The sequence below is a fragment of the Musa acuminata genome, chromosome BXJ3-2, assembly GCF_036884655.1.
Source record: "Musa acuminata AAA Group cultivar baxijiao chromosome BXJ3-2, Cavendish_Baxijiao_AAA, whole genome shotgun sequence".
Classification (NCBI taxonomy): Eukaryota; Viridiplantae; Streptophyta; class Magnoliopsida; order Zingiberales; family Musaceae; genus Musa; species Musa acuminata.
The window spans coordinates 32,218,379-32,245,156 of NC_088350.1; the positions used below are offsets into that span (position 1 = coordinate 32,218,379).

A 26,778-nucleotide genomic window follows, 5' to 3' on the forward strand; every position below is an offset into this window, starting at 1 on the left:
CTCTCATTGAGATATCGATGCCCTTGAGTTCTAACGTGTGATATGATTAACCTTAGCCAGTATTTGTTTCGACTTCATACCATAATAATTCAATGATATATTTATGAATATTATCATGACCAACAAACGGATGATGATATTTGAAGTACACTCCGAATGCGTATGGCGTGGATCGATCAGGACCGTCCACATGTCTTCTCTTGTGTTCAAGCTTACGCCCGGCCCGTCACGATCACTGGCCCGTCGTGAAAAGTACTTGTCGTCATTATAATACGATTGATTGATCTGATCTCCCCGTCTTCCCCCTCCAATTCGTCTTATCCAAGCGACCTAAGGTTTATGAATCGCCGATTTATTTTAAACGCATCTCCTTCCACTCTCTGAATCGCCCGTCGCAGCTACCTTGCTTCTCCTTAGTTCGTTCATCGATCTGTAATTATGGGTCAGATCCTTGCGGTTGTACAAGAAAAGTTCCACGGTAATACCACAGATTTCTCTTCTTCTTGTCGTTGGCGATGATGCATGTTTCAGGTGAACTTGTGTGCAGGGAAACAATGGAAGGAGAAGCAGATTCGGAAGATAACCGATCGCGTCTTCGACCACATCAGAGACGAGAGCTCCGACTCCAGGGACGGCCTCACCTTTGAGGACGTCTACATCGCCGTCCTCTGCGTCTTCAAGTAAGTAAACCCCCTTCCGCCCCCCTTTTATCCTTTCTTCTCTTGATGTTCCTGACGCTTTTGTGGTGTTTGTTCTTGTGTGTCTGGTTTGCTCAAGTGACATCAACAAGCACCTGCCTGGGCCCCACCACGATCCGCCCACCAAGGACAAGCTGAGATCCTTGATGAAGGTTCGTAACACGCCATCGCCGTTCATATTAGTCAATTTTTTCGATGATAGATGGCATCGCGTTTCTTTTCCTTTATTTTTCGATGCCAGGGATCCTCAATTTACGCGATGTTACCACAGGGAAATTCTTAAGAGGAGAGTGTGTACAAGCATACATGTGTATAGCCATACATTAGAGGGTATAAAGGTGGAGAAATTATGCAATAATATATCTTTTTGTAACAAAAATTAAAGAAAGAAATGAAGGAGAAAACTTTTACGAATGGAGAGAGGATCCTTCTCTCGAGTGAGGCCTAGACAGTAGTTGGATTCAAGATCTATTGAATCTGTACAAAGCCACAAAGCTTTTTGCAGGGCTCATGAAAGATATTCAAAGTCTCACAAGTGAAAACAGGTATCCCTAGATTGTGATATTGCACGTGTGGGAAATTTAAATTAATACCGTCATGCAGAGAGGAAAATTTTTTGATAGAAAAGCTTGGAACAATCCATGAAAATTTTTCCTTGCTCGCCTTTTCATCACATCAAGGAGAGGAAAATTAGTCTTATTTTTTCACTTTTTATTATAACTATTTTATTTTCCCTTTCATCCGTTTCCAGAATGATCTAGTTAATTAGTTTGCCACCTGCAAATACTGAAAGCAATGTCATTCTAAGAACTTGCTATAGATGTTTCTCTAGTCTTCTTTTAAGGTTAAACTGGAAAAGGACAAGGTACTAGTTTTGAGGAATCTAGCAATATATAGTGTTATATTTTTATTTATTCTAAAAGCAGAAGGTCCAAAAGATACAAGCCTGTCAGTAGTCTTGTATCATAGACAATCTGTTATCCATAGTCATGATTTCATATGGATTTTGCTTACTGAGATTGGATGACACTACTGCTGCTTCCATGTAGACCATGGGGCGTCATATTGGAATAGGGGTTTTCATGACATAAATCAAGCCTATGCATCTTAAGAAGCATTTATTCTAAGCTCAGGATAGTCCAGATGTGGCAATCTGCCAATTCAGTGACTGGTGTGCTGCTAGCTGTTTCTGGTTTACGTTCTTTTAATGCAAGTTTCTGGTTGTTCATGATGACTTGGCTTTGTTGCTTTAAACATGATATTTGTGTTTACAATAGGGAATCCTAATATTTCCTCATAGAAATGTTTAGAAATGTATGTGAAGGACTTTTATCTTCTTCTTCCTAGTGGGTTTTGCTATTAGTTCCAATTTCAGTGTGTGATACTGCTGGCCATACATAAACCTCATCAGACAAGGATACTTTCCTTTTCTACCTGAATACTATTTGTGTTTCTTTGAAATCCTATTACTGTGAATCTCTTTCCAGCTACTGATTGAGGTGCATATGGATCAAAATTGGACATAAGCAACATTTATATGCAGTTGTCAAAAGCAATATTGCAGTTTCGAGTCCGATCTATATTGGTCCGTATGTACCAAGGTACCAAGAAGGGGCACAAGGATATTCATCACTGCCCATCGTTGGGTCGATGGGCATGTGACATGGCAAGTGTAGCTACAGCATGGCCACAGAGCTTTGCAACTCATGAGTGTGGGCGATTCATGTCTGCATGCTAACCCCTAAGTGACAATGCTTAAAAAATATAAACCCAACTAGATCGATTGAAAAGGGATGGTTTGCATTCTGATTCATGCTCAGATTAGTAAATATTGATCAACACAAATGAGTGTGGGTGAAATCACATCCCATGATCAGAAGTACTAACTAATCACTACTTAAAAAGGAATTCTACAGTATTTTTGCTCTCTTGTACATAGAGGAGGAAAGATTGGATATTCAGAAAAAAAAAAGAAGGAAAAAATAAGAGAATTTTTTAAGGTCATTATATATATGCTGGTAAGGTGTTGCAAACCTATAAGCAAGAACTATTGTTAAGAGTTTAAGGTGATTGTGATCAAGAGCATTTGTATCCTAAGACTGCAAATATATTAGAATACATCTGTGCTAATCAAAAGAAAGTGTTCTACATGCCAGTCAAGTATGTGGCAACCTACCATTCTATAAACCATAAAAAATCAATTCTATAATTTATTGGCCAAATGATTGGCAGCCTGCTTGTTGTATGGTAGTCAGAGATGAATTATAGTGTTATAGTACAATCAAATAATTATTTCAGATGTTTTTGTTTCTTGTTTTTAGGAATATAATATGGGGGCTATGGAGGTAATCTTTAGAAACTAAAGGTTTTAGATTAAGTAGGACTAAAACTGAATATATGAAATGCAATTTTAGTAATTCTAGGAATAGATAGGAGAATATATTTAATTTGGATGGATATAAAGTTTCTTTAAGGAAAAACTTTAGGAATCTTGGATCAATTATTTAACAAGATGAAGAGACCGATGAAGATATTATTCATAGAGTAAAAATAGAATGGTTAAGATGGCGAGGGGCGTCAGGAGCCTTCTGTGATTATTAGATACCTTTAAGATTAAAAGAAAAATTTTATAAGACAGTTATAAGATCAATAATACTTTATAGATCTAAGTGTTGAGCAGTTAAGAAACAACATATATAAAAAATTATGTTGCTGATATAAGAATGTTGAGATAGATGTGTGAAATTACAAGGAAAGATAAAAAAAAAATATTTTTATTCGTGAACAACTAGGTATCGCTTCGATAGAGGATAAGATGAGAGAAAATCATTTAAGATATTATTGGCATATGTTTAGAAGACTTTCGAATGCGGTAGTCAGAGAAGATGAAATGATTAATATAAGTGGCTCAAGAAGAGATAGAGGAAGACCTAAAATGTCCTTAATAGCAAAGTTTTTAATCTCGTATCGTACTGATGTACTAAGCCTTGGTACTGTACGTACTGGCATATCGAGCGGAGAACACAAAGCTACATAAGGTTTTTGTACCTTATCGTGGACGCGGAGGAGAAGAACTCCCCCCCACCGACGAGTGAAGTGCCTTGGGGCAGATTGGCGCATGCACGAGAGGGAGTGGCGGAGGGGGAAGGCTTCCAGAAAGGGAAAGTTCTCATGGCCCTCCAACACGACCTTCATCGAGTCAGAGGGCAACGCTTGGCCCGGCTCTTATGTCGTCGACCGAGAGCAAGGGTTTAGATGCAAGTGGCACTCCAATGATGACTATCACAAGGGCGACTAGTGGCGCAACCTACAGAAGGGCTATAGCCAATACGTGTGGCGGAGAGAGAACCAGTACGTCGACGAGTGGCGGAACGACATAATATCCGACCATTGGGCGCTCATCTGTGCTAATGGCAACTGCTACAACAACCACCAGGAGAATGTTGTGCCGAAGGGGAGCAGCGTGTTCGCTTGGCTGGACAGCAATTGTTACGTAATTCCCGGTACAGGTTGGTAACGATCAAAATTTTGATCATTATTGTCCAATCCGGGGCCAAAAACCTGATACCACCCGGTAGCGGGTGATCTGCGTGCTAGTCTACTGGCAGACCGATATGTACCACCCATATTGGGCGATACGGTATGAAATTAAAAACCCCAGCTTAATAGAAACTATAAATAAATATTTAAGTAATTTGAACTTAACTAAGCATATTACTTTTTATGAATCTTAATGGCCACAAAAGATCCATGTAGTCGACCTCAAATAGTTGGGACTTGCGGTTTTGTTGTTGTTGTAGAAGTAGTACAACCAAATAATTATTTCGGATGTTTCTGTTTCTTTATTCTAGGAATATAATATGGGGTCTAGTATGATTTACCAAATAATACCTATGTTCTAGCTAGATTCATTTCTCATGAGACAAAAGCTTCAAGAATTCAAGTATTGGGAGCAGTCAGCACTCTTTCAGGTTACTCTAATAGTCTAACTTATATATTGTATAGTGTTAGTTACTGCTGCCTTATTTTTCTAAGTGACACAATGTTGAGCTTTACTACAATTATGTTGAGGAAACTTCAATTGATTTCAAATCTAGTTGCATAATCTATTATAGGTCATTATCTCCTACTCGAGTGCTTGATTTGAAATTGTTGCCTTGATGGATTTCAGTGCCGAATGAAAATTATTTCATTTCTCTTAGTCTTAGGGACCAATTCCTATCTAGAAACTCAATGATATTTTGCATGACTACTGCTATGATTTAGTCCCTCATCCAATGCAATTTTGGGAAACTAAATTGGTTATCCATGAAGCCTGAACTGTTTTCATCCATGTTATGTTGGTGGTCCTATTGGTAGTTCATGAGATTGCAATGGATGTATGAGGAGATTACCAAGTTGCATATTGCTACGGCTTACCATGCCCTATCTATTGTCGTAATACATCTGATGAGGTGGTTTCTTGTTGTGCATCTTATGCAACTTATTGTGGCTAACTGTCCTTGGTTTGGGACCCTTAAGCCAAGAAAGGTCTGCATCAGATTTCTAACTACTACAAGAATCTAATAAGTGTCTGAAACTCCAACCTTCAAGAAGAAAAGATACACTGGGATGGACCCGACTAGGGCCTCCAATGATGCCCAAGAGTCCGAACTAGGTCAGAAGTGGCTGCAGGAATGAGTGAGACAAAAGGAGTAGGTGGAAAAAGGGAAAAGTGAAGGACTCCAATGACATGTAACTGATGATCATTGCATGTGGTAATTGTAGTTTCTTTACCCGTCTGAGTACAGATGAACCCAATGCCATTGATTTAGCAAGCACTAATGTTTAGTTATAACCTTTTATTGCAAAAATCACTGTGATCTTTTATTGTTCTGAACTTTTATTTTTTTTCTGTAGCAATTACTGGTCACTGAGACCATTGCAGGAAGTATCACCAAACCTAACCTCTGTCTTCTCCATGTAGGAATACGATGTTAACCTTGATGGGCTACTTAACCGCGAGGAGTTTGCAGAGTTCATTCGGAAACTGACAGCTGAAACCTTAACTGCAATCAGTCAAAGTCTTATAATTGCACTTATATTGGCTCCAACCATCGCGCTGATGACAAAGAGGGCAACCGAAGGAGTGCCCGGTGTGGGTAAAGTGGTGCAGAAGCTTCCAAATTCCATCTACGCTTCCATCATTACCCTTGGGGTGCTGTTGGCCCAAAAATCCACGGAGGGTTGTGAATAACCAAGTCAAGAATTTCTACAACGGCTTTCTAAAAAGTTTAGGTATGTCGAAGTGTCGACACTATCGCTAAGATTTAAGATTGCTGACTTTTAATTAGCCATTACAGGAGATTAAACAACTGTGACTGTCTTAATTTCTACCTGTTCCTATAAATCTGCTGTAAATTGAGTGCGAATGGTCCATTATAAATAGAAGCTTATATTCTATTCCATTATAAAATTGTGATCCTGCATATCATCTTGTGTGTGTGTGAAAGATCATGTGGTGTTCCAAGTAATTTAATTAGGATTGGATCAGTGGGAGTGTGTTTGTGAGCTTTCTTATTCTCCAATAATCCCTCCGTGTCCATGATCTTTCTATAACTCGTTGACGCCCTTTTACGACGCAGGTGCTCTTTGGATACGAATCTCCTGTTCTGATATAATAAATTGTACGGAGCAGTTGGTCAGGTTGGGCGTGAGCATGATGGAGGCATCCACGGATTCCAATATCTCATGAGAGGAGCACGAAGACTAGTATGGATGCTTCAAGATCCGCTGTGATTCGCACTGCGGTAGATTTCTAACCCAATATTTAAAATATTCTAATCTCCAAGATTTCTTTTTCTTTTATCCCGAATTACTTATCCTTCAAAGATCGAGATCTTGACTTCAACCAATCAAATTAATATTGCTTGGTCAATCAGACACGTCGCTGCAATCCTGGCAGCGAACCAAACCTCGACTTCGTCTGCTGCAATCATGGCAGGATAAGCAGCGAGACCAGTCTGGTACGGACGTTACGCGCCGACTTCGCCGTATTACATATGCTGCTCGTTCAAACTTTGTTAGGGAAGAAGACTCCACCAAACCGCGTCCGGACAAGCGCCACCAACTCTTGGGAAAGCGAAGGGAAGAGGCCATACGATACATAAATGGTGCCAAATCGGGCGGCACTAACTACCGGTCTAAGCATCCGAGTGGAGAGGGGACTCGGGGCGGTTTATCTGTTTGGGGTTTAGAATGGTGGGCAGGGCAGGGCCGGCAGTCTTCCACTTTCTTCGGTAACACTACTGCTTGTCTGATCGCGCTTCTCATTTGATTTCTGATGGGGGCTTGTTTTCTATGTCAGGCTTTGGGATAGCGAGCATCGGGACTCTCTCTCTCTATATATATATATAGCAAATCAGGTGTTGATTCGGAGGAGCATGAACGTGTGGTTTGAGTCCCAATTCATACCGCTAAACAATCTCCAAAGTACAATACAATAAGATTCAAAATTAGGATTAGACCCCATTATCTTTGGACTTGGGATGGACAACTAAGCTCCAGACGTACAAGTTATTTTGGTAAGATATCTTTTTATTACAAAAGAAAATATAACGTGCACAGTTTAGTCTAATATAATGAAGAACTAAATTGAAAAATCATCATTAAATTTAGATTTTAATGTTTTGAAATACTTAATACCAACTCATCAAATTAATGAATCAATTATCTTGGTATTTATATCGGATGCACTGTATAGCCACGCGTTCACTATGAAATGAATTTTACATGACAGTGACTGCTTGCACAGAACTATAATGTAGTGTGCATCCCATTTGGAAGATTCAACACGGTGGCATTTTAAATGAATTCTACAAATCATTATCCATGTTGTTTATGTGGTACGTATTACTTTGTCATTTTTCTTCGTCCTTTGAGGTATAGACAAATCCTTCAAAGTTATCGTGTCATCCTTGTTTCCCCTTTTTCTTTTTGTTTTGTTCATTAGTACATTTTGTCCTTTTCGTTTCCTTTTTTTTTTTTTTTTGGGGGGAGCCACATAGTTTAAATATGTTGAATTTTTTTCCTTCTAAAAGTTACTGCTATCATTAAGCAATCCCTAATTTAAAACATATTATATATATGTGTATATATATATATATAATAATAATTTTTTTTTCTGTTTTGTGGTTGTATAAAACACATTTGCATATATAAACATGTATAAACAACAAAGTCGTAAGTTTCAACTATTTAGGATCGATTATATGAATATTTTTATAGTTATTGAGATAAAACATATATAAATATATCTTTTTTATTAATAATATTAAATATAATAATATTGATAAAAAATTAAGATAATATAATATAAAACTCATAGTTTTAAAGGATTCTAAAATAAGATAACCCATATAATAATAATAATAATATTATTATTACTATTATAAGTGACGAAAAGTAAGATTTAACCTCATGAAACTATCAAAATCTTTACTAGTTAGCACATTCAAAAATGTTTCGAGATCTCAACCTTTGGCAAATGAGTTTGGTAAATCAATAATAACCCATATATATTATTACAATATAAATTTTATAAAATAACTTACATAATAATTAAAAATTAAAATATGAGTAGTGTGACTATATTCGAGATCCAATAGCTTTTTCATAAGTTGATGATCCGAAATCTCATCCAATAATATATATAAATATCGAGTAAAAAAAAAAATTAACTTAAAAAATTCATATAAATTTACTTTTATTTATATATAGATATAAGCTAATTTAGCGTACAAATGCTGCTTCACAGGGGAAGACTTAAAAGGAACCTAACCGTCGTGAACGGTCAATGTCGTCACCTAAACTGTTTGCATCTCTCTCAACAATCTCTGCCTCTACTAAACGGAGCCGCACAATCTAAAAGGCGAACTCGCTATGAGACTGACAAGGCTTACAACACGTAAAGACTTTTGACCGGAGTCAGTGACTGCGAGAAAGGTTACTCCTTTGACGACCCCAAATCTCACCAGCCCTTCTCCTCGGCCGGTTTGGGCACTTGTGGGCGACTGTCAGCCGGTGGAATATGGTAGATGTGCATGGAGTGTTAGATATGCATGTGATGATGTGAGGATAGCGGAGAGGAGAGAGGATTACTATATATATGAAATCCGTGGTCGGAACTCTCCATCCCATTCTCTACAGGTCGCATCCCACGATTCCTCTTTCCATATGCTGCTACGTTGACAGCACAGCACACAGCAAGATTTGGCACCAATTTAAGTAGCCGCAGCAGCCGTTGGGAATCTTTTAGATTCCAGCGGAGGGTAATCAGGAGAGGGAAAAGGCGAAGGAAGATGGTGAAGAAGACGGAGAGAGCGAAGCAGAAGGCGGCGGTGGATATTGTGGTGAACAGAGGAGCTTGGACCGCTGAGGAAGACCAGAAGCTGGTGGACTTCGTTAGAGACCACGGTGACAAGAACTGGCGAACCCTCCCCGCCAAAGCTGGTCCGTTCTCCTCTCTCTCTCTCTCTCTCTCTCTCTCTCTCTCTCTCACACACACACACACACACACACGCACACACACACATGCACACGCACAGAGTTAATTGCTTAGTGAATTAAAGGTTGTGGTGCTGCTCTGCTCTTTCGACTCCTTTCATTCTTCTCTCTCTCTGCTGGACAAGCTGTGTAGGTTCTAAAGAAAGCAGGAAGATGGGAACACATTTACTGAATACTTAGCCACTTCCTTGAATCTTCATTCAGTCTTGAACTAAAGCATTTAGAGGTTGATGAGTGTGTACGATCCAATCCATCAGAACAGAGAGTAGGAATTCTAATTGCTGGGTTGAGTGTTTTCTTAGCCTCTGCTTTACTTGCTCTTGGGTGTTGAGCATGGGAATCTTGATCCCAAATCTTGCCACAGTTGAACTCGACCTTTTTCTTCCACCGCAGCTTATTATTACTTTTAAGAAGATGTTAAAGCCGAGTTCTGATTGGGTAAGCTTGAGAGTTGCAGCTGCTAGTCGACATCAAGCTGTTCTATATCATGTTACCCTTCTTCTCGCAAAGCTAATAATGGCTTCCTCTTATGCAATGCTTAATTATAAGGTCTCAGGTCTCACCAAGATTTTTATTGAGTAGGACCAGAAAGCTAATATCTTTTGTGATGCACTTTCCCTTTAAAGAATTATGGGAATCTTATCTTTCGGACATGACTCATGTGCTTGCCTCTAGTGTATCAGTAGAATTCAAATAGGGGCCTCAGCATTACATCATGACTCGTAAGCACTCTTCCTCTTCCAATGACACCTTACAATAAAAGAAGAAGAAGAAGAAGAAGAAGAAGAAGAATTCTCACTCCAGTAAATTACATGCCTAAAAGAAACCAAAGCAAACGCCTTCTCATCAAGCAAAATTCCTCCTTGCAGGGCTGAATAGGTGTGGTAAGAGCTGCAGGTTGAGATGGCTGAACTATCTGAGGCCAGGAATCAAAAGAGGGAACATATCGGATGAGGAAGAAGACCTCATCATTCGACTCCACAACCTGCTTGGCAACAGGTACACGCACAGTCACTTTACTGTGTACTACTGGCATACGTGCCCCGCATGCTATAAACCAAACAAGCCCATACAAACTTTTGACGGGAACGGCATGCATGGTTTAACTGTTACCGGGGATGGGTAAGAAGATTCAGAGAATCTATCTCCCGTAAACCTTTGAGGTAGACATGAAAAGTAATGCAAGATGTAGACCGACAGCGAAGGCCGCGCGTCTCATCCTGTCGGAAGAGGAGATGGCTGTATACCCCCCCTCGGACGGTTCCAAAGTTGCACTGTTCATTAACGTGTCGTATGGACTATCGAGCATGTGACCCTTCCCCATGTGAGTTTGGCCATGCCGGTTTTCTCGTACGGGGGCAAGTTTGTCAGGATCTACTTTCACATCTTCTTGGCTGCTCTTGCTAGTTGCATGCTTGTGTTGGCGAGTTGTGACCGGTGCCATTTCTGATGTGCGGCAGGTGGTCGCTCATCGCCGGGAGATTGCCGGGGAGAACAGACAACGAGATAAAGAATCACTGGAATACTCACTTGAGCAGAAGGCCAGTGACCATCGACGACCTCAACCTCAAGCTGAATCAACAGGTGGAGAGAACGTGTGAGCGTGGGCCTTTGGTGTCTCCTGTGGCGTCGAGCCGTGACCTCACCACGCTGGTGGACCATGTGGACGATGAGTGGGTCCTGGATGGGACGGCGGAGCTGCTGCACCACTCGGAGCTGGACATGGACCAGCTGTTCGCTCTGATGCCCGATCCTGATGGCGGTGCGAGCAACGGTAGCGAGTTTGGGGCAGAGGCGGATGGCAGCGGAGGGGAAGAAGGGTACCGAGATATAAACGAGGGTGAGATTTCTGGAGCCAAAACCGAGGGGTGTTCGGATGCGCAGGCTGGGTGGGACGTGGACTTGGAGAGGTTCATGGGCTACGACGACGATCTTGCATTCTATTTTCTCGACTAAACTTCGTGGGTATTATTGCTTCTTTACAGTAGTCGGAAGAGCTTCTTGTTATGTCTTCATTGTTCACCGTGATGTTGTATTTGTTCTTTTAGCAACGAGAAGAAGGCTGATGGAATTCGTTTGTGTTAGGCAAATTTGTACCGCAGTGTGGGCGGGTCAATGAGAAGGCTTATTTGTAGAACGGTAGGTTAGAGAGGCTGGGCAGGCAAAACGCTGCGAATTCCCTGTTCTTTGTTGTTGGTGTTAGGAGGCTGGGACCCAGAGATGAGGGGGGGGGATTGATTCCCCAGGAAAAAGGTTGAAAGAGAAACCGCCTCAAGTCTACCGTTGGTTCTGAAGGCGTCTTTTGAAGCGACTCTACAACTGTCACCTTGCATTGTTGGTTTGAAGCCATCATCATCGCGTGGACTATTATTATCTGACAACACCAGTTTAGTCTCTCAAACTAGTGGTGAGAGGAGTCTTGAATAGGCGGCTAATAAGGTTACATGGATCCTCCTCTGATTAATCCATCCATCCATCCATCCATCCATCCTCTAATTGGATTTAAACATCTTGGTCATCTACTCTTACATCTATTATCAGCCTAATAGATCATGGATAGGCGGCTGACAAGGTTACATGCATCCCCTAATTAAATTGGATTTAATCATTTTGGTCATCTAACTCTTATATCCATTAAGTGAATAGATCATGGGTCACAGATGCCGATATGCCAGATAACATCTGATATTGATAGGAAAATAATAATCGACGTACTAGACTGTCGACAACTTGACACACCGTGACCGACGTTACGTTTCCGATATTTCAATCACCTGCATCTACCATGACATTGTTTTTCCAAACATTACTGACTACATCACAATTTTTACCCAAGCGATGGGGTATTATCATCCATGACATCAGTGCAATCTACAAGTGTGTAACTATCCTAAACCACACTGTAAAAAACCCTCTTAGGTGTGTTCCTTAACATACAAAAATTCACAAGCTCTTTATATATTCAATCTAGAAATCTCAGCATTTAGTAATTTTACAGGATTTGATATTTTCTAACAACAATCAAAGACAAGACAGGCGTAGAATGACATCTTGATTGGCTCTTAATTAATATTCCAATTGGACAATCAGATTTTGACTTAACAAATATAAAAATCTTTTGCACACCAAACCGAAGAAACCTACTTTTTTAGTCCCCTCCTGCTGGATGCACATTTTTATCATGAATGATATCCTGTAAAAATTGGACACGGCACCAGTCTTCCGTTCTTCATATAGGCATTGTAACTTGTACAATAAGGGGACCTCGACACAGCTCTTGTCATCAAACATTTTTGAGAAAAGCAATGTAATAAAGTAAGGATTTTCTACTATGCTATATCAAACATTTCATGTAGGTGAAAGCACTTACAATCAAACCGACCAAGTTGGGAATTAACACTCCTCTAATGAGCCAATAATTTCAAATAACATGGATTCGTATAAACCAAGCTCGGCATCAACGACCACACCGGATAACATTTTGGTGCATATAAAAACAAGCCAAAGTAACAGTTTATTACTTCAAAACCTTTAAAAAGCGATCATGATGGACTTCAGCCTAAAACTTCTTCGAATACCTCCTACCAGGGGTCTCATGTGGTGGTGGTTTACCTGCCTTCTGTATACCAGAATCCAGTGACATATGTGACAGTTTCTCAGCAATTTTGGTGCATGGCATCTTACCTGGTACGTCGACAATCTTCTGAGATTTTACTGCCAAATATCCTGCTGCACAAATTTAAAAAGGATGATTTTACAGAACATGCTGGAAAGTGAACTCTACACAACATGATGGTTCAACGTCTTCAGTTGTATAAGTAAAAATGTCAAAACAGAAACAAAAAAATTAACAAAGTTGAGTAATGCTCCTATGCACATAATAGAATTGCCAGAAATACTTGAATTATTTCTTCAATAAGTCAACAATCAAATAACTGAATAGGACAGCCAAGCACTCCAAACAACTTGCCTGTATTGTTTCTTGCTGGAGGCTTATATCGAGATTGTCTCAGATTGTTCCCCAGGGATCTTCCGTTTTTCTCGAGTTCCTAGATATAGTGCAATAACTAATAAGAACAAGAATAACATATTAGCAAAAGGTCCTATAGATTACTAAAAGCATATTACCTTATCATTCATCTCCAGTTTCCTCTGCACGCCTGTAACATCATGGGAATTATGAGACTCCAATGGTCAACAAATTTCATGTCAATTCCACATGGTATTATAAAAGGATGCATGACTTGTTCAGATAAGGTCAGGATTCCAGTACTCTTGGTCATCAGCCATGTTTATCAACTTTGTATGAATTTTAATTGATTCTGGTCATAAATCCTTTGTTATAATTATCCTATTTCAAGTACAACTTCAATTGTGAAAATGATCAAGAATTAAGTTTGAAGATCTTGAAGTGTTAGACAGGATTTTATGAGATACTGATTAAAAGTGATCTGTCTTAAATTCATACACTTCGAAAGTCTTGCAACATAAGTTTCTTAGCTGAAAATCCTTGTTGGGACCAAGAATTCAAACAGGCTTGTATAAGGACTATATGAAGACAAATTTCAACAAAAGGCTTTCTGATGTCAGGCAGCCATCTTTTTAATTAATCTTTCACTTAATCGGTCATTTTTTATTTTTACTTTTCTCCCTATCCATTCTTTAGTTTCCAATTGCACATTTTAGTCATCAACTGTTTTTTCAGATGATGCTTGTTGCCTATTTATTGCTCCATAGTACCTGAGAGTTTACAAATAATTTCTGTTGCTCTGGTTATTTAGAAACAAGATAATGTGCAACTTCTGTTAAATTACCAGCCCTCAGAGAACCATTTGCTTTTGTTGAAATAAAATTATTTGCTGATCTTGTGACAGACAGTGGTCCAGTTGAATATCTTCTAGTACCGTTCTGCCCCAAAGCTCCTTTATTCCCCACTAGAAAAAGATCAATAAATGTTAAAGAACATGCTGGTGTCAAAAACCAACACAAGAATAGTTGGTAAGGCGACCAAAAATAAGAACACAAATAGGAGAACATACCAGGGGGTGTATGTGACAATCCTGCCAGTCTTGAATGGAAAGACGGATGAATACGAAGGCATGCCTAAAGTATAATAGAAATGCATGTATTAGCATCTTTTCTTGTAAAAAGCCCCTGCTAATTTGTGTAACTTTGTTCACAAAATACAAAGAATAGGAACGGTAAGGAAAGACAGAAAGATTCACACTTTGAAGAAAGGATGCTGAAGGGCTTCAGTTGCTTTTGGCCTCCTGCAGGGATCCCAGGAACAAAGTGCCTATAAATACAGGATCGTTATAGAAAACTAGCAAATTAGAGTCAAAAGATAAAGACTAAACTAATCAAGAATAAGAATTGTTGTTGTATCCCTAAAAAGACCATAAAAGAGAAATAAGGTTGTACCTTAATTAGGTTAACTGCTTCTTTGCTGGCTGATGGAATTAGTGCTTCTAATTGTACAGCAGAACACTGCAGACCGAAAAAAAAAATCCATTTTAGGATAACTTATGGTAAAGTAAAACTATATGATAAATGAAGAAACAAAGCCACATACCATCTTTTTCAGAAGATAAAAAATTGCAATAAAGAGAAGCTAATTTTGAGCCTCTGTTGCACAAGAAATTGGTAAAACAAAGTAGAAAGTTCAAACCAAGATTTGTCGTACCATAGCGTACTGCTCAGTATGGACAGTACATACTGGCCCGACAGGAGACTGGTATCAATATGCTCCCATGTACCATGTGTTAGTATGCTCGGCATAGCTCGGTACATACCATACCGATAGCTAGTTGGTACACCAATACAGATCGGTAAGGTAAATCATGGTTCAAACCATGGTATGCAATTTCGAATAGTATCGCCCGGTATATGCGGTACGTACCGGTCCGATGGCATACCGGTACGCGGACCGCCCGCTACCGGACGGAACGTGCTACAGTGCTACAGTAAGAGGAAGAAATATTTAAAACCATTCGGTATGTCCTGGTGTATCGCTCGGTATGCCCTAGTGTACCGAGCGGTACACGGTACCATACCGTACCGAGCCAACCTCGAAACACCGGTTTACGGTATTGCATACCTTGGTTCAAACAAACACTTGTTTATAGATAAAATGCAGACATGTAGATCTAAAGCATAATGCACAACCATAGAACCTTGTGGCTCGTCCTGATGGTGAATCTTATTAAACAGTGGCAAAATCAGTAAAAAATGTAATGACATGTCCCTTTTTGCAAGGAAAATGGTGGAAAGAGTTTACAGGGAAAATTTATTTTTATGTAAAGTAAATAAAATTTGCTTGGATTGAAGACAAAGAAACAAGAACAGGTTTTCTTTTCCTTTGACGTGTTTGGGATTCTAGAAAACTAAAACTTGACCTCTTTATGTCGACATGAGTTAACATCAAATTATAGAAAAAATGATATGATAGTCTTTTCTCATCTGCAAAGGAATAACATAGACAATGAAAAGGCGACTTTTCATAGAAATATAGAGGAAAAATTTTGGCTTTTTAATTTTCCTGGCAACCACACAATGCAAAAGAATTTCCAAGGGAAATCTAATTTCCATGAATTTATCCATGCATTGAAGCACACCCTAACTTCAACCTGATGGACTACAGTAACAATTAATTACAGAAACATGCTAACATTATAATCAGTCACAAGCCACAGACTAAAACAAGTAATTTAGAAGATTGTTACTAACTAATAATTTTCTTAATTTATGAATCAGAATGGTGCAAGAATGTGAATAGGGTACTAAGACCAAAGAAACACAGTTCCAAATAAACAAATAGTTTTGGCTGTAATATATGGCAAAATGCAAATATTTTAACTAGGAAAACATATTAAACAGTAAAAATCCAAATTTTAGCCAAGAATATGCTAGAGCAGAAGGTATGGCAAGTGCAGCTACATCCCTGAATTACTAAGATGCCTTAGCATGGTGAACATGGCAGCAAAGGATACTGTACCATCCAGCTTGTGACAAACAAAAGCCAGCAGACACTCTAATTCTTGTTATTCAAGGACTGTAAGAAACATGAGTTGATCTTGGCAAAACAAGCAATGAGTAAATAAATTACCTGAGGGAACTGATATTTCAAAACATCTGCAAGTTGCAAGCCTTCTGCCCAAGAGTTCTCATTTGGATTACCAATAACACTACAGATCTTGTAGATCTCATCTGCTTCACTGCATAAGAAACAAAAACCATTAACTTCAAAGACAAAATTTGCAAAAGGAAAATAACAAGTACAAGATAAATCAGTAAGTTTGCTTTTGTAAAAGCATAACCACCCACCTAAAAAAATTATACTGTCCGTTTGGCTGTAATTTATCACTAACATTTTTCTTTTCTCATTAAAGGCTTGAGGTAAGCATACTTATGGGGATGCAACTTGAGAAAATCAAGTCCCACCTTCAGTTGGAAATTGGAAACACTACATTAGGTTGGGCTCTAATTTAAGTCCGTAATCAAACCTAGTGTTTTTCTTACTCCAGTATCAATACATAGTACAAATGTCATAAATCTTTAGTCCTTTTTAACCTTGCTTGACCCACAGATATGAGAAAAATCCTCCCCCATTCTCTCCCTCTGGCTCTCTCTTGCCGATGATTGATCCTCATATCAAATAAACTGTTGATGCTTCATACAAAAAAACAAGTTGCTGTGAAGGCAGAAAGCAAATATGAACAACCTAATGTTGAACATTGCATACTGGCTCTCATGCTATGCTATCAACCAAATCGAAACCGTGGAATAATCAAGGGTTGGGCTGGATTGGTCCAATACATAGGAAAATATTTATCTAACTGAACCGTCCCTTCTGAATCGAGTTCCAATGCTGGGAGATCCTATCACTAAACCAGAACATGCAAGAAATAGAAAGCTTTGATCCTCATTTGTCTACACACCTGCACAAAACAACTTAAAGACCACTTGACTATACATATTTGGTTTTTGCATAAAATATTTGGTCAGTCGTCGTGAAGAAGTTCTTCATTGATCATTCACATATTTCATGTTAATCACTGATCATAAAGATCAATATAAAATTTTGCAAATTAGGTAAAAAAAAAGAAATAGCAAAAACAAGAGAAAAAAATTCAGTCTTTTATGTATTAGATATATTTAGACAGACAACATGAGCCTTTGAGATTTAATGAGTTAAACACAACAATGAAATATGTGGAACAACATGATTTTGGCACCTTCGGATGAGCTGCACAAGTTGATGCTGTGATTACCTTGAGCCAGGAAAAAGAGGACAAAGTGTAAATAGCTCAGCCATGATAGCACCCATTGCCCACATATCTAGATGCCATAGAAATCAATATGACAAATATTACTAACAAAACAAAAAATCTTTGAGCTTGCAAGATTGTTATAAATACATCAAAAACTTACCAACTGCAGCATCGTAAATAGATGACTGCAGCAAAACTTCAGGAGCTCGGTACCTAAGCACATTCACGCATATTAGAAAACATAAATACAAACAGTAGAGTAAAAGCAAGATGGAAGTACACCTACCAACGGGTTGAAACATATTCAGTGTATGGTGGCTGTGAAGAAACCTCCCGAGCAAGGCCAAAATCTGCTATCTTTATAATGTCCTTAGTGACCAATAAGTTCTCTGAAATAGGTAGCAGATCTAAAGAACACTTAACCGAAATTTACTACATCCAATAGAATAAAGCGAAGAACAAAAAGTACAGCAGCACAGATTTCATTGAAAGACAACAAGCACTTTGGTAGAAACAAGAGAAAAGATCTAGATTCTTAGCTCCATGCAACATTTCACATGAAAATGCAAAATCTTTCATCAGAGAAGAAGGGTTCGTTTGTGCCTCAAAAATAGCATAACTTTTCCTTCAGTGGACCAACGCAGAGGTGTACCATGTGTTAATATGCCCCCGTGCCAACCAAGATGGGTTTGACCAGTCCGTACAGGCTGGACCCAGTTAAAAATTGTTAATTTAATGGGTTTTCCACCTAAATTTTATTAATAATCATATAAAAACAAAGGTTTGGGTTAAATATTGAATAATTAATTAATCAAAACCAAAACATGGCTTCAGCATAAATCACAAACCGAATATGAAGATATGTATGGAAGTATTTAAAAGTCCTAAATTTGACACACAATATGTGCACGAAATTGCTCCTACAGTATCTAATATCAGAATACAGCATGTCACTGATAAGACAATGTGATAGTGGCTTCATCGTCACTTATAACCAATGTAGTAGTAATAGGCAGTTGGTTGCTCATAGAGGTAAACATGAAAGCAAACCTAGAAAACTGACTAGCACCATCATTTGAAAGATTTTCTGATTGCTTTAGATATATGTGATCTTTATCTTATTGGTCAATCAGTAACACAAAGGTTTTTGACAAATTATATGCCCATGATAATAACTATAATCACAAAACACAAAGGTCTTTGACAAATTATATGCCCATGATAATAACTATATAATCACAAAACACGAGGTACGATACCAGGCTTAAGGTCACGATGAAAATAGCCTCGCTGATGCATGTAAGCAAGGGCTTGAAATATTTGAAAGTACCAATTACGAATTTCAGACTCTGAGAAACCCTTGCTTTTGTCTTTCATAATCTGGTAAAGGTTGCATTCCTGAAAATTTCACAAAAAATCAAATATCATGAAATATTAATGCAGCAAGAACAAAAGCATTTACCACATTGTCATACCATGTACTCAAATACTAAGTACAACATATCATTCTCTCTTATGACCTCCTTAAGCTTCACAATGTTAGGATGGTTCATCCGTCGCAGAGACTAAAGAAACAGCATAATAACCATATTCAACAATACATCATCACAAAAATGAAAAATATCAAAGAAAACCCCACCGAAATATATTACCTTCACTTCCCGAAGATTCACACATTCCTCCCATGAATAGTATTTTCTCTTCATTTTCTTAATTGCAACCTACAAAACCACCAAAAAAAACTTGATGTCAAAGAAAAAAAAATCCATGGCAAACAGTGGTTGGTAGAACCCATCAATAACATTGCAGATAACATACAACTTCCCCACTCTGCTTATTTATAGCACGCCAAACAGTTCCAAAAGTTCCATCACCAACTTCCTTAATTAGCTTGTACCTGCAACAATCGACAGATCTATTTATGACACTGCATTATGCATCAAAACAGCATCAAATGTGACCCAACTTACTTTTCCATTGTTTTCAGCTGCTGAAGCTAGTATAATCTCCAAGTCTTTATTTGACAGATCTCTAATACAAGAACTATGATGAACCAACAAAATGACTATGCTTTAAGAAAATAGTTCTATGTAATTTACTTTACTTAGACAGGCTTCAGCAGAGATCCAATGCTGAAAGGTAATAGGTCCTGTAACCATGTCAAAGCGATGGCCATCTGCAGGAACCTTGTCTTTCAGCAAATTGCGATATAAAGCACTTGAGAACCACTTTCTACCTTGAACAAAGTCACAGATGACCTACTGCAGTTCATGTTGATCACATAAAATGAAAAATGTGATTGCCCAAAAGTGTGAAAACAACTCAAGCTCAAAGAAGCTTTTTCTGCCTTCCTTCATATAAGTCTGGAATCAATCTCTCGCTAGTAAATGCATTGCTTTATTTGAAACCCAAGTGAAAGAAACAGCAAATATGCACCAGTTCTGAATTAGAGGAAGCAAGTGAAATGTCTACTCGCAAGGATGAAGGGGAACTGCAAACATCAATCCTATGGAGAAGAAACAAAGCCAAAATTTGATGTTACCATCTTGGAAAAAAAAGACAATACCCAGAATAAGTGACCAACAAAAACATACCCCACCGATTATTTCTTCAAAGTCAATCACTTAAGATCCCAGATTTAATTCAAACAGAAGTTATGCAGGTACACTGGAACAGAATACCTATATCAGCACAAATTAGAACTGAAAAAATAATATAATAGTCATAAACATAAATAACTCGTTTACTTGTAAAAGTTTATCATTCATTCAACACCAACTTCAAAAGTAAGCTGCATAATCTGACCTTCGCAGATATGGAACAGGAGCTCGCCACTAAGTATAGTTGACAAAAGAGACAAGGAAATCTCCAAGAGAAAGAAACCGCCAACCAAGAGCATCTTGAAATAAAAAGAGTTGGCAGAGGCAAAGGGCTGACTGACAAGGGATTTGCTCCATGTATGAAGTGTAAATGTTAAGCCCACAGGATCACGAGAGTGCAGAGCCTAGCAAACAGGAACAAAATGATGGATCACTAGATCAACACAATTTCCTAAAAATCTCCAACAAATAAGAAAATAAATCTGTGAACCAATCATTAGTAAAAATTACTTAACTAGGTTAATGGATGTGCTTCATAAACTGTTATATTATAGTGTTGCTCCAACAGATACAAGGACTTAAAACGCTAGAATTAAATGCTCTTGCTAGACAAATATACACACACAAAAATTATGACTGTGACTTAACATAATATTCCATTAAGCATTAACCTTCCATGGCCAACCCTATATGATGCACTGTGAACAATGATACAATCACGACTTAGTGGCTGGGGAAGAAAAGGCAAAAGAAATACCATATATTGGTTTAGTGCAAGATGTTATCCATGAAAAGGACAAGCACACAATTAAAAACGTAGCATACTTCAGTTACTGTACATTTGGACAGCACATGCATCAGGTAAAGACAGGTACAACTCTCAAGTCACTCTGATATTATATACCATCATAATTCTTCAATTGCATAAATTAACTTTTCTTCAAGAGACACATACATCAGCAGAACTACAGCTCTTTTCGTTATCAGGATAGCTACAGATGTTCTCTTTGTCAAAGTATTACATATGATTATAGCATCATCAACACCTGGATTACCACATTTTACTCGGGTTGTTTTAGGAAAATCATTATTTAAAGAACTAATTAGGGTTACTTATTGTATTTCCATATTCCAGAATCCAGTTAAAGAGATCAAAGAAAAGCAATTCTTCCTTTACAACCTCCAAATCAAATCAATGTATGACAAACCAACAACAGTTGATCCAATATCTCAATATGTAATTTCATAAGAAAATATGAAAAGAAAGAAAACAATATATCCATACTTAGAAGGCACAAATAACAAGATATAGGCATCAAAACCGTTGGATCAGCAAAGTTTCTGAGGACTACAATGAAATTCCAACAATTGACAGCCAAGAAAATCCTAAACTACAGATATACAACAACCACGTAAAGATAGCTCATCATCATGGACCCAAATTCAACAAAACCCATACCACTAATCAAACAAATCAAGAAGTCTCTCCAGAGAATGCCAACCCAGGGTGCCAGCATCGCCAAAATCCCACGAAATGCCACCGACTAAATCAAGCAAATCAAGCGACAAACATAAGAATCACGCCAAGATCGCAATGCTGTCAGCGATAAAGACCTAATCCCACCGTAATAGGCATACGACTAAACATCAGCCCATCGAATGCAAACCCAGAGCGTCGGCAACACCGGTAACCCTAGAATCCCAACCGATCGAACCACAGAAGCAACGAAGGAGCCAAGGAAATCAGACTCGAATCTCGATCGGAGGAAGGAATGCATCTTGAGGCGAAACAGGAAGGGATCGATTACCTCTCTACGTCGGGGCATAACCTTTCCCTCCCCGTCCCCTACCGCGGACAGAAGGCCGTCACCCTCCACCGACCCAACCAACCCAATCCTCCAAAACCTATATATACTTGAGGTTGCTATTTATCACGCACCAACCATACCCTCATCGTCGTTATGAGCACGAATCAAAAATCAAATATTGAGGAGGGCCTATATGTTAATGTCATGAGAAGGTGAACACAAGGCGGTTAGGGTGAGCGGGGTTGAATTGACCGCCACTTTTCGCTTTCAGCTTCTTTAGTTGGCTTTTACTCTGCCCACCCACCCCTAAAGGTCCTTTGGTCATCGTGGCATAGAGCATATGATGACCCTTTTCTTAGAGGACAGGTTTCCATTTCTCAATACTCCATACTTTTCCTCCGTTCGTGTCCATCTTCCTACGGTAAGCGCACCCGGCGCCAGAAAGCACACTGGTGTTGGGCCCAACGGCCATTCTGGGCTAACAATTCGGAGCATGGATCTATTGCAAAGACGATTACAGGGTACTCCATTTCCTGCCACCTTGTCTCTTCATTGTTGTTAGAAACTTTCCTGTTCGATGATAAGCATTCAGCTTGCTGATGCACTGCCAGAAAGTTCAGATGTAGAGATCGGACATTAGCACGTGAACTACACCGAATTGGAACAATGATTTGGCTGTCAAGGCTGTGTCGCAGTGTAATCGGAAGCAGGCGTTGGGACATAGCTCATCAATACGGAGCACTGTAGCAGTGGCATGATAAGAGTTGGATGCTCTGCACCGGAACCCAAATGAAGAACGCTGACATATTTTACACGTGAATGACACAGACTGTCCACGACGGGCATTGGTGGCGGTTCTACGACGAGCCCGGTGGAATTGAATTGCCTTGTCAGAGTTAAATTGCAATGACGAATACTTGACGAGGCTTTTCTCACTACCAGCATATATTCCTGAAGTTTAAATGCTTAGCTGGTGAATGTTTTAGGATGAATGTTGAGATATATATTAAGCATTGTCCGAGGCGTACATCAGTGGTCGCCTAAAATTTATGTCAAGGCTGCAGATGAAGGATGTATGTTTAGCATTAGATGAGGAATTATGGTAAACACCAGCCAGACATGAGGAATTCTGCTATGAAGACCTTAAGTAATTGTTGCAGGAAACAAGAACGAGTATGTATTCGCATATAGAAAAGGGTAAGCTTGGTGTGAGTATCATGGTGCGACGGACTATACATTATTGAGGGATAAGAAGAACTGGCTGGAAATATGCCTGATTTCATTGTCATCGGCCGAAGGGGAATGGAGATGAATAGTAATCTCTTACACGTGAAGCACCATCCCTTGCTAAGATGCCCTCCAAATCACCCATGATTCTCGCTAGCCAGATCTCCAAGTTCCTCTGTATCTCTTTGAAGTTGTTCCGGATAGAATCCAAGGATCTTCTTGTGTTCAATTTGTCTTTCACCGTTAGGTCATCTCCCAGATAGCTCTTTGTTGCCTCGGCTTGGAGCGTGCTCAGCTTCTGTCTTGTCTCGGAAGCAGTATGTTGCAGGCGAAAGGCTTCAAGCAAGAACTCGGTCTGCCTCTGTGTCCTGAACTCTGGACTGAGTGTCGGATCACAGGGGTCGTTTAGTCGCTGCATAAAGAGAGCAATGCATAAAACAGTCATTTTCCGCAATGTCTGCAACAAAAGTCTAATGACTACAAAGGAACACCCATACTTCATGGGCAATCAAGAAGATTAGCTTAATAGAGGGAACATCTATTATGGAGCCTTCTACAAATGATTAGAACAGTTGTTGAAAGTTTGAAATGCATTTTTGTTAGTGTCCTGTCCCTGTTAATAGTTTAATTCTGCAGATATTTTCTAAACGGTATCATAAGATGTTAGCAAGGAATTATGTTCGAGCTGTTTTTAGAAATGATCAATATATCTGACTGAAAAATGAACAAATAAACAAAAGCCTCAAATTTGTTGCCTTCTATATATATAGTCGTGAGCACTGTTTATTCCAATACTCCATTGAACTTTTAGCTTGGTATATATATACATAATGCACTAACTATGGTACTATTTGTGTGAAATTTCTTACAACATATAGTGAAGTCTATAATTGGATGACAGTGTCCGACCAAGCCACTGATCCATCATCTTTTTAACCCACAAAATCTTAATTGGCATCACTGTCATGGAGGTGTTTTTTGAACTATTTAATAGTCTTTGGCAATTATGTTTGACAAACCTCCACTAATGAAAATGGCAAATTGCCAGCAGAGATGCCAATGTACCCTCGGCTTTGTGGGTTTTGTTAACGATCTCGCATTTGGATTCTTCCCCAGTGATATCACTGAGATAACTACAGCATTATCGCAGAAAAGCAACTTCTTAGCTTTCTAAAAAATATTTCAACATTTACTTGAGCCGATTCACATATAAAGCAAATCTCACAAAAACAATGAACTAGTCCTCGAAACAATGGTGGGTAAGAATACTGACATATTGATATATGTATTACTTGCGATCCTTTGATTAAGCATATCATCATAAATTAGTAGCAAAACGTGTAAGCAGAACAACAAACTAAGAATAAGAAACTATCAGTAAAAATATCAGCAAATTTAACTTACCATTTTCCTGCATAGATCATCGATTTTGCCAGCAAGAGATTGGTATCTCTTGGATTGCTTCCTCATTAATGACAGGATCTTGGACGGATCTTCTTTTCCTAGTTTTTCAAGGTTAACCAATTCCTGCTCCAGCAATTTAAGCTTGGAAGAAACACCTGATGATTCACCATCAACCTTCCATGGGGACTCCCTCCTGAAATCGATTTCTAAGCTTGTGATTCAAACATAATACTTTTGCTATTAAGAGCTTAATCAAGTTCGTTTGTTTGTTTGTGGTTTTACCTTGCCACCAAATGTTTCATATTGTGTGTTGATTCAAGTGAGTCATATTGCATGTCCTGCGAGAACAAAATTATAGAGCGCACGAACATTTTAGTGATGCCAAATGGCCATTGTAGCATAAGAAGACACACATACTAATAGTAGGAACATTCTGATAGAAACAATTCATTAAGCTAATTGACAGATAAATGGTGAGACAACTCTGCTATAGCACTACATCACTAAACTAGTCTGTCAGGGAAATGATCACAGGGTGATCGCAATTAAGATGTACCAACTCGCTGTGACAAACATAAATTACATAAGAGTTTTATCTTCAAAAAAGGATCGTAAACACGATTAGCAATGACTTGCTCATAAATGAAACATCTATACTACATATGCCTATGGTATTCTATGAGTTTGGAGCATATTTAATCAGAATAAAAGACAATCAAGAATATTCACCTACTAAAGTACTTCACTGCAAGTATACAAATCTAAAATCGGAGTGCTAGGGGAATGGTGATGATCTGCTCTGTCACACTCATACAATTCATCAACAGTTCCAATAGCTTGTAGTAGTAGACGATTGCCATATAGATATCTTAAAATAACATCTCATACCAAAATTTGCAGCAAAAAGGTATCTTTTACTGAAGTCACTGACACTTCTCTACCAGTCATGGCTTTTACCAGAAGGTATGCTAGCGTCTAAGAACTATTAACGAAGAAGAGATTCTTGACACTGGATAATTCTAATCAAGACATCACAATAGATTCAAATGTATGTAGGCTCAAGCAAGTAGAGTTATCACTGACTCAAACTAAAGAACACACCACTGTGAGTTGTTCATCTAGATCTAGAGTTAGCTCCTCACCTGCCATCCAGCCGATCGATCCATCCACAGTTTCATATCCACAGGCGGCATCAGGAACTCCTTCACATAGTTGTTTTGATGAGCGAACAGATCCGCCATTCCCTCAAATTCCCCGTTCCGGGCCAAGAAGCGCTCCTCCAGAACCGGCTCCAAAGCGCCGGAAACCCTAACCCCCGAGAACTCCCGGTCGAGCTCGCCGTGGTCCATCGGCTCCAGCCCGCCATCGGCCCCCATCACCCCCTTCTCCGAGAACCCGTCGCCCTCCACCTTCCTGGCCATGAAATCGAGCATTTCGTCCCTCTCAGCCACCTCCTTCTCCAGCCGCTCCACCGCGGCCCTCAGCTCCGCCTCCGCCCGCTCCGTTTCCTTTATCCGCGCCCTCAGGGACGCAGCCTCCTCGTCCGCGGCGTCGATCCGTTGCAGGAGGCGCTTCTCCTCCTGCTGCCACCGGGTCCGGTGCCCGGCGTATATCTCCGTCACCCGGGCGTTCGCCTTGGCGTCCTCCTTCCGCCGCGACCGCAGCTGCCGGAGCTGGTCCTCCGCCTCGAACAGCTTCATGGCCAGGATCCTGTTGCGGGACTGGAGCGACGACACGTACGCCGCCGAGGACTTAGGCAGGAGCCCCAGGAAGAGGGCGAAACTGAGGCCGATGTAGGAGGAAAACAAGGACGCCCGCTCGTCCTCCTCGTCGGACCGCGAGGGTTTCAGCGCCTCCTTCGCCACTGCGATCGCATCGGCTGCCATTGATGCGCCTCTCGAAGCTGCGGATCGCGTTTCCCATGTGCACCCAGCTCTAATATATAGGGCCCTCGAGGTTCAACTTTACCATAATACCCATCAATTGAAAAATATTGACGGTACCTTTCAGTTTGAAGAGCGTCGGATTTAACGACTGGACGGTTGAGATTCACTTGATCTGAGAAGCGATTCGGGTTACGAGTGGAGCATCATATATTTATAATAATATTTATTAATTAGAAAGAAATGATGAATTTTCGGCGAATACATACGGAAGAGAACGTGCCCATCACGTGTGCAACCGTCGAGAAATAAAAGGAAGATAGAACATTGGAAACAAAGAATAT

At 39.5% G+C, this 26,778-nt stretch overlaps 4 protein-coding genes across 11 annotated transcripts; 2 read left to right on the forward strand and 2 right to left on the reverse strand.

Moving 5' to 3' along the window:
- Positions 1–293: 293 nt before the first annotated feature.
- Positions 294–7,118, forward strand: LOC103975247 (uncharacterized). Of its 3 annotated transcripts, XR_010494260.1 has the most exons (6): positions 294–478; positions 548–680; positions 778–850; positions 5,665–5,975; positions 6,323–6,487; positions 6,620–7,118. XR_010494260.1 is itself a non-coding variant. In XM_009390159.3 (4 exons), the coding sequence occupies exons 1-4, from the start codon at positions 439–441 to the stop codon at positions 5,932–5,934; spliced, it is 516 nt and encodes a 171-aa protein (XP_009388434.2). In that variant the 5' UTR covers positions 295–438; the 3' UTR covers positions 5,935–6,166. The 3 variants fall into 3 exon arrangements, 2 of the variants coding, with proteins under 2 accessions (XP_009388434.2, XP_009388435.2); XM_009390159.3 differs by lacking the exons at positions 6,323–6,487; positions 6,620–7,118 and having other exon boundaries at positions 295–478; positions 5,665–6,166; XM_009390160.3 differs by lacking the exons at positions 294–478; positions 6,323–6,487; positions 6,620–7,118 and having other exon boundaries at positions 523–680; positions 5,665–6,166.
- Positions 7,119–8,883: 1,765 nt separating this feature from the next.
- Positions 8,884–11,321, forward strand: LOC135631502 (transcription factor MYB4-like). Its single transcript, XM_065139237.1, has 3 exons — positions 8,884–9,188; positions 10,112–10,241; positions 10,703–11,321. Exons 1-3 carry the CDS (start codon positions 9,038–9,040, stop codon positions 11,196–11,198), a joined length of 777 nt encoding a protein of 258 aa, XP_064995309.1. The 5' UTR covers positions 8,884–9,037; the 3' UTR covers positions 11,199–11,321.
- A 1,229-nt stretch (positions 11,322–12,550) lies between these two features.
- LOC135584084 (cyclin-dependent kinase F-4-like) lies at positions 12,551–22,068 on the reverse strand. 6 transcript variants are annotated; one of them, XM_065139822.1, is made up of 19 exons: positions 21,921–22,068; positions 20,318–20,516; positions 20,107–20,193; positions 19,483–20,018; positions 19,331–19,409; positions 19,165–19,233; positions 18,988–19,077; positions 18,772–18,910; positions 17,799–17,862; positions 17,673–17,725; positions 17,513–17,579; positions 16,348–16,456; positions 14,664–14,729; positions 14,470–14,538; positions 14,282–14,345; positions 14,057–14,176; positions 13,371–13,408; positions 13,213–13,291; positions 12,551–12,971 (listed from the first exon to the last, which is right to left on the reverse strand). In XM_065139822.1, the coding sequence occupies exons 4-19, from the start codon at positions 19,488–19,490 to the stop codon at positions 12,802–12,804; spliced, it is 1,284 nt and encodes a 427-aa protein (XP_064995894.1). In that variant the 5' UTR covers positions 19,491–20,018; positions 20,107–20,193; positions 20,318–20,516; positions 21,921–22,068; the 3' UTR covers positions 12,551–12,801. The 6 variants fall into 6 exon arrangements, with proteins under 6 accessions (XP_064995894.1, XP_064995893.1, XP_064995892.1 ...); XM_065139821.1 differs by having other exon boundaries at positions 13,371–13,402; positions 17,799–17,901; XM_065139820.1 differs by having other exon boundaries at positions 17,799–17,901.
- Positions 22,069–23,071: 1,003 nt separating this feature from the next.
- On the reverse strand, positions 23,072–26,477 carry LOC103975244 (uncharacterized). Its single transcript, XM_009390155.3, has 4 exons — positions 25,694–26,477; positions 24,834–24,889; positions 24,552–24,744; positions 23,072–23,559 (listed from the first exon to the last, which is right to left on the reverse strand). The coding sequence occupies exons 1-4, from the start codon at positions 26,435–26,437 to the stop codon at positions 23,206–23,208; spliced, it is 1,347 nt and encodes a 448-aa protein (XP_009388430.1). The 5' UTR covers positions 26,438–26,477; the 3' UTR covers positions 23,072–23,205.
- Between the last annotated feature and the right edge of the window lie 301 nt (positions 26,478–26,778).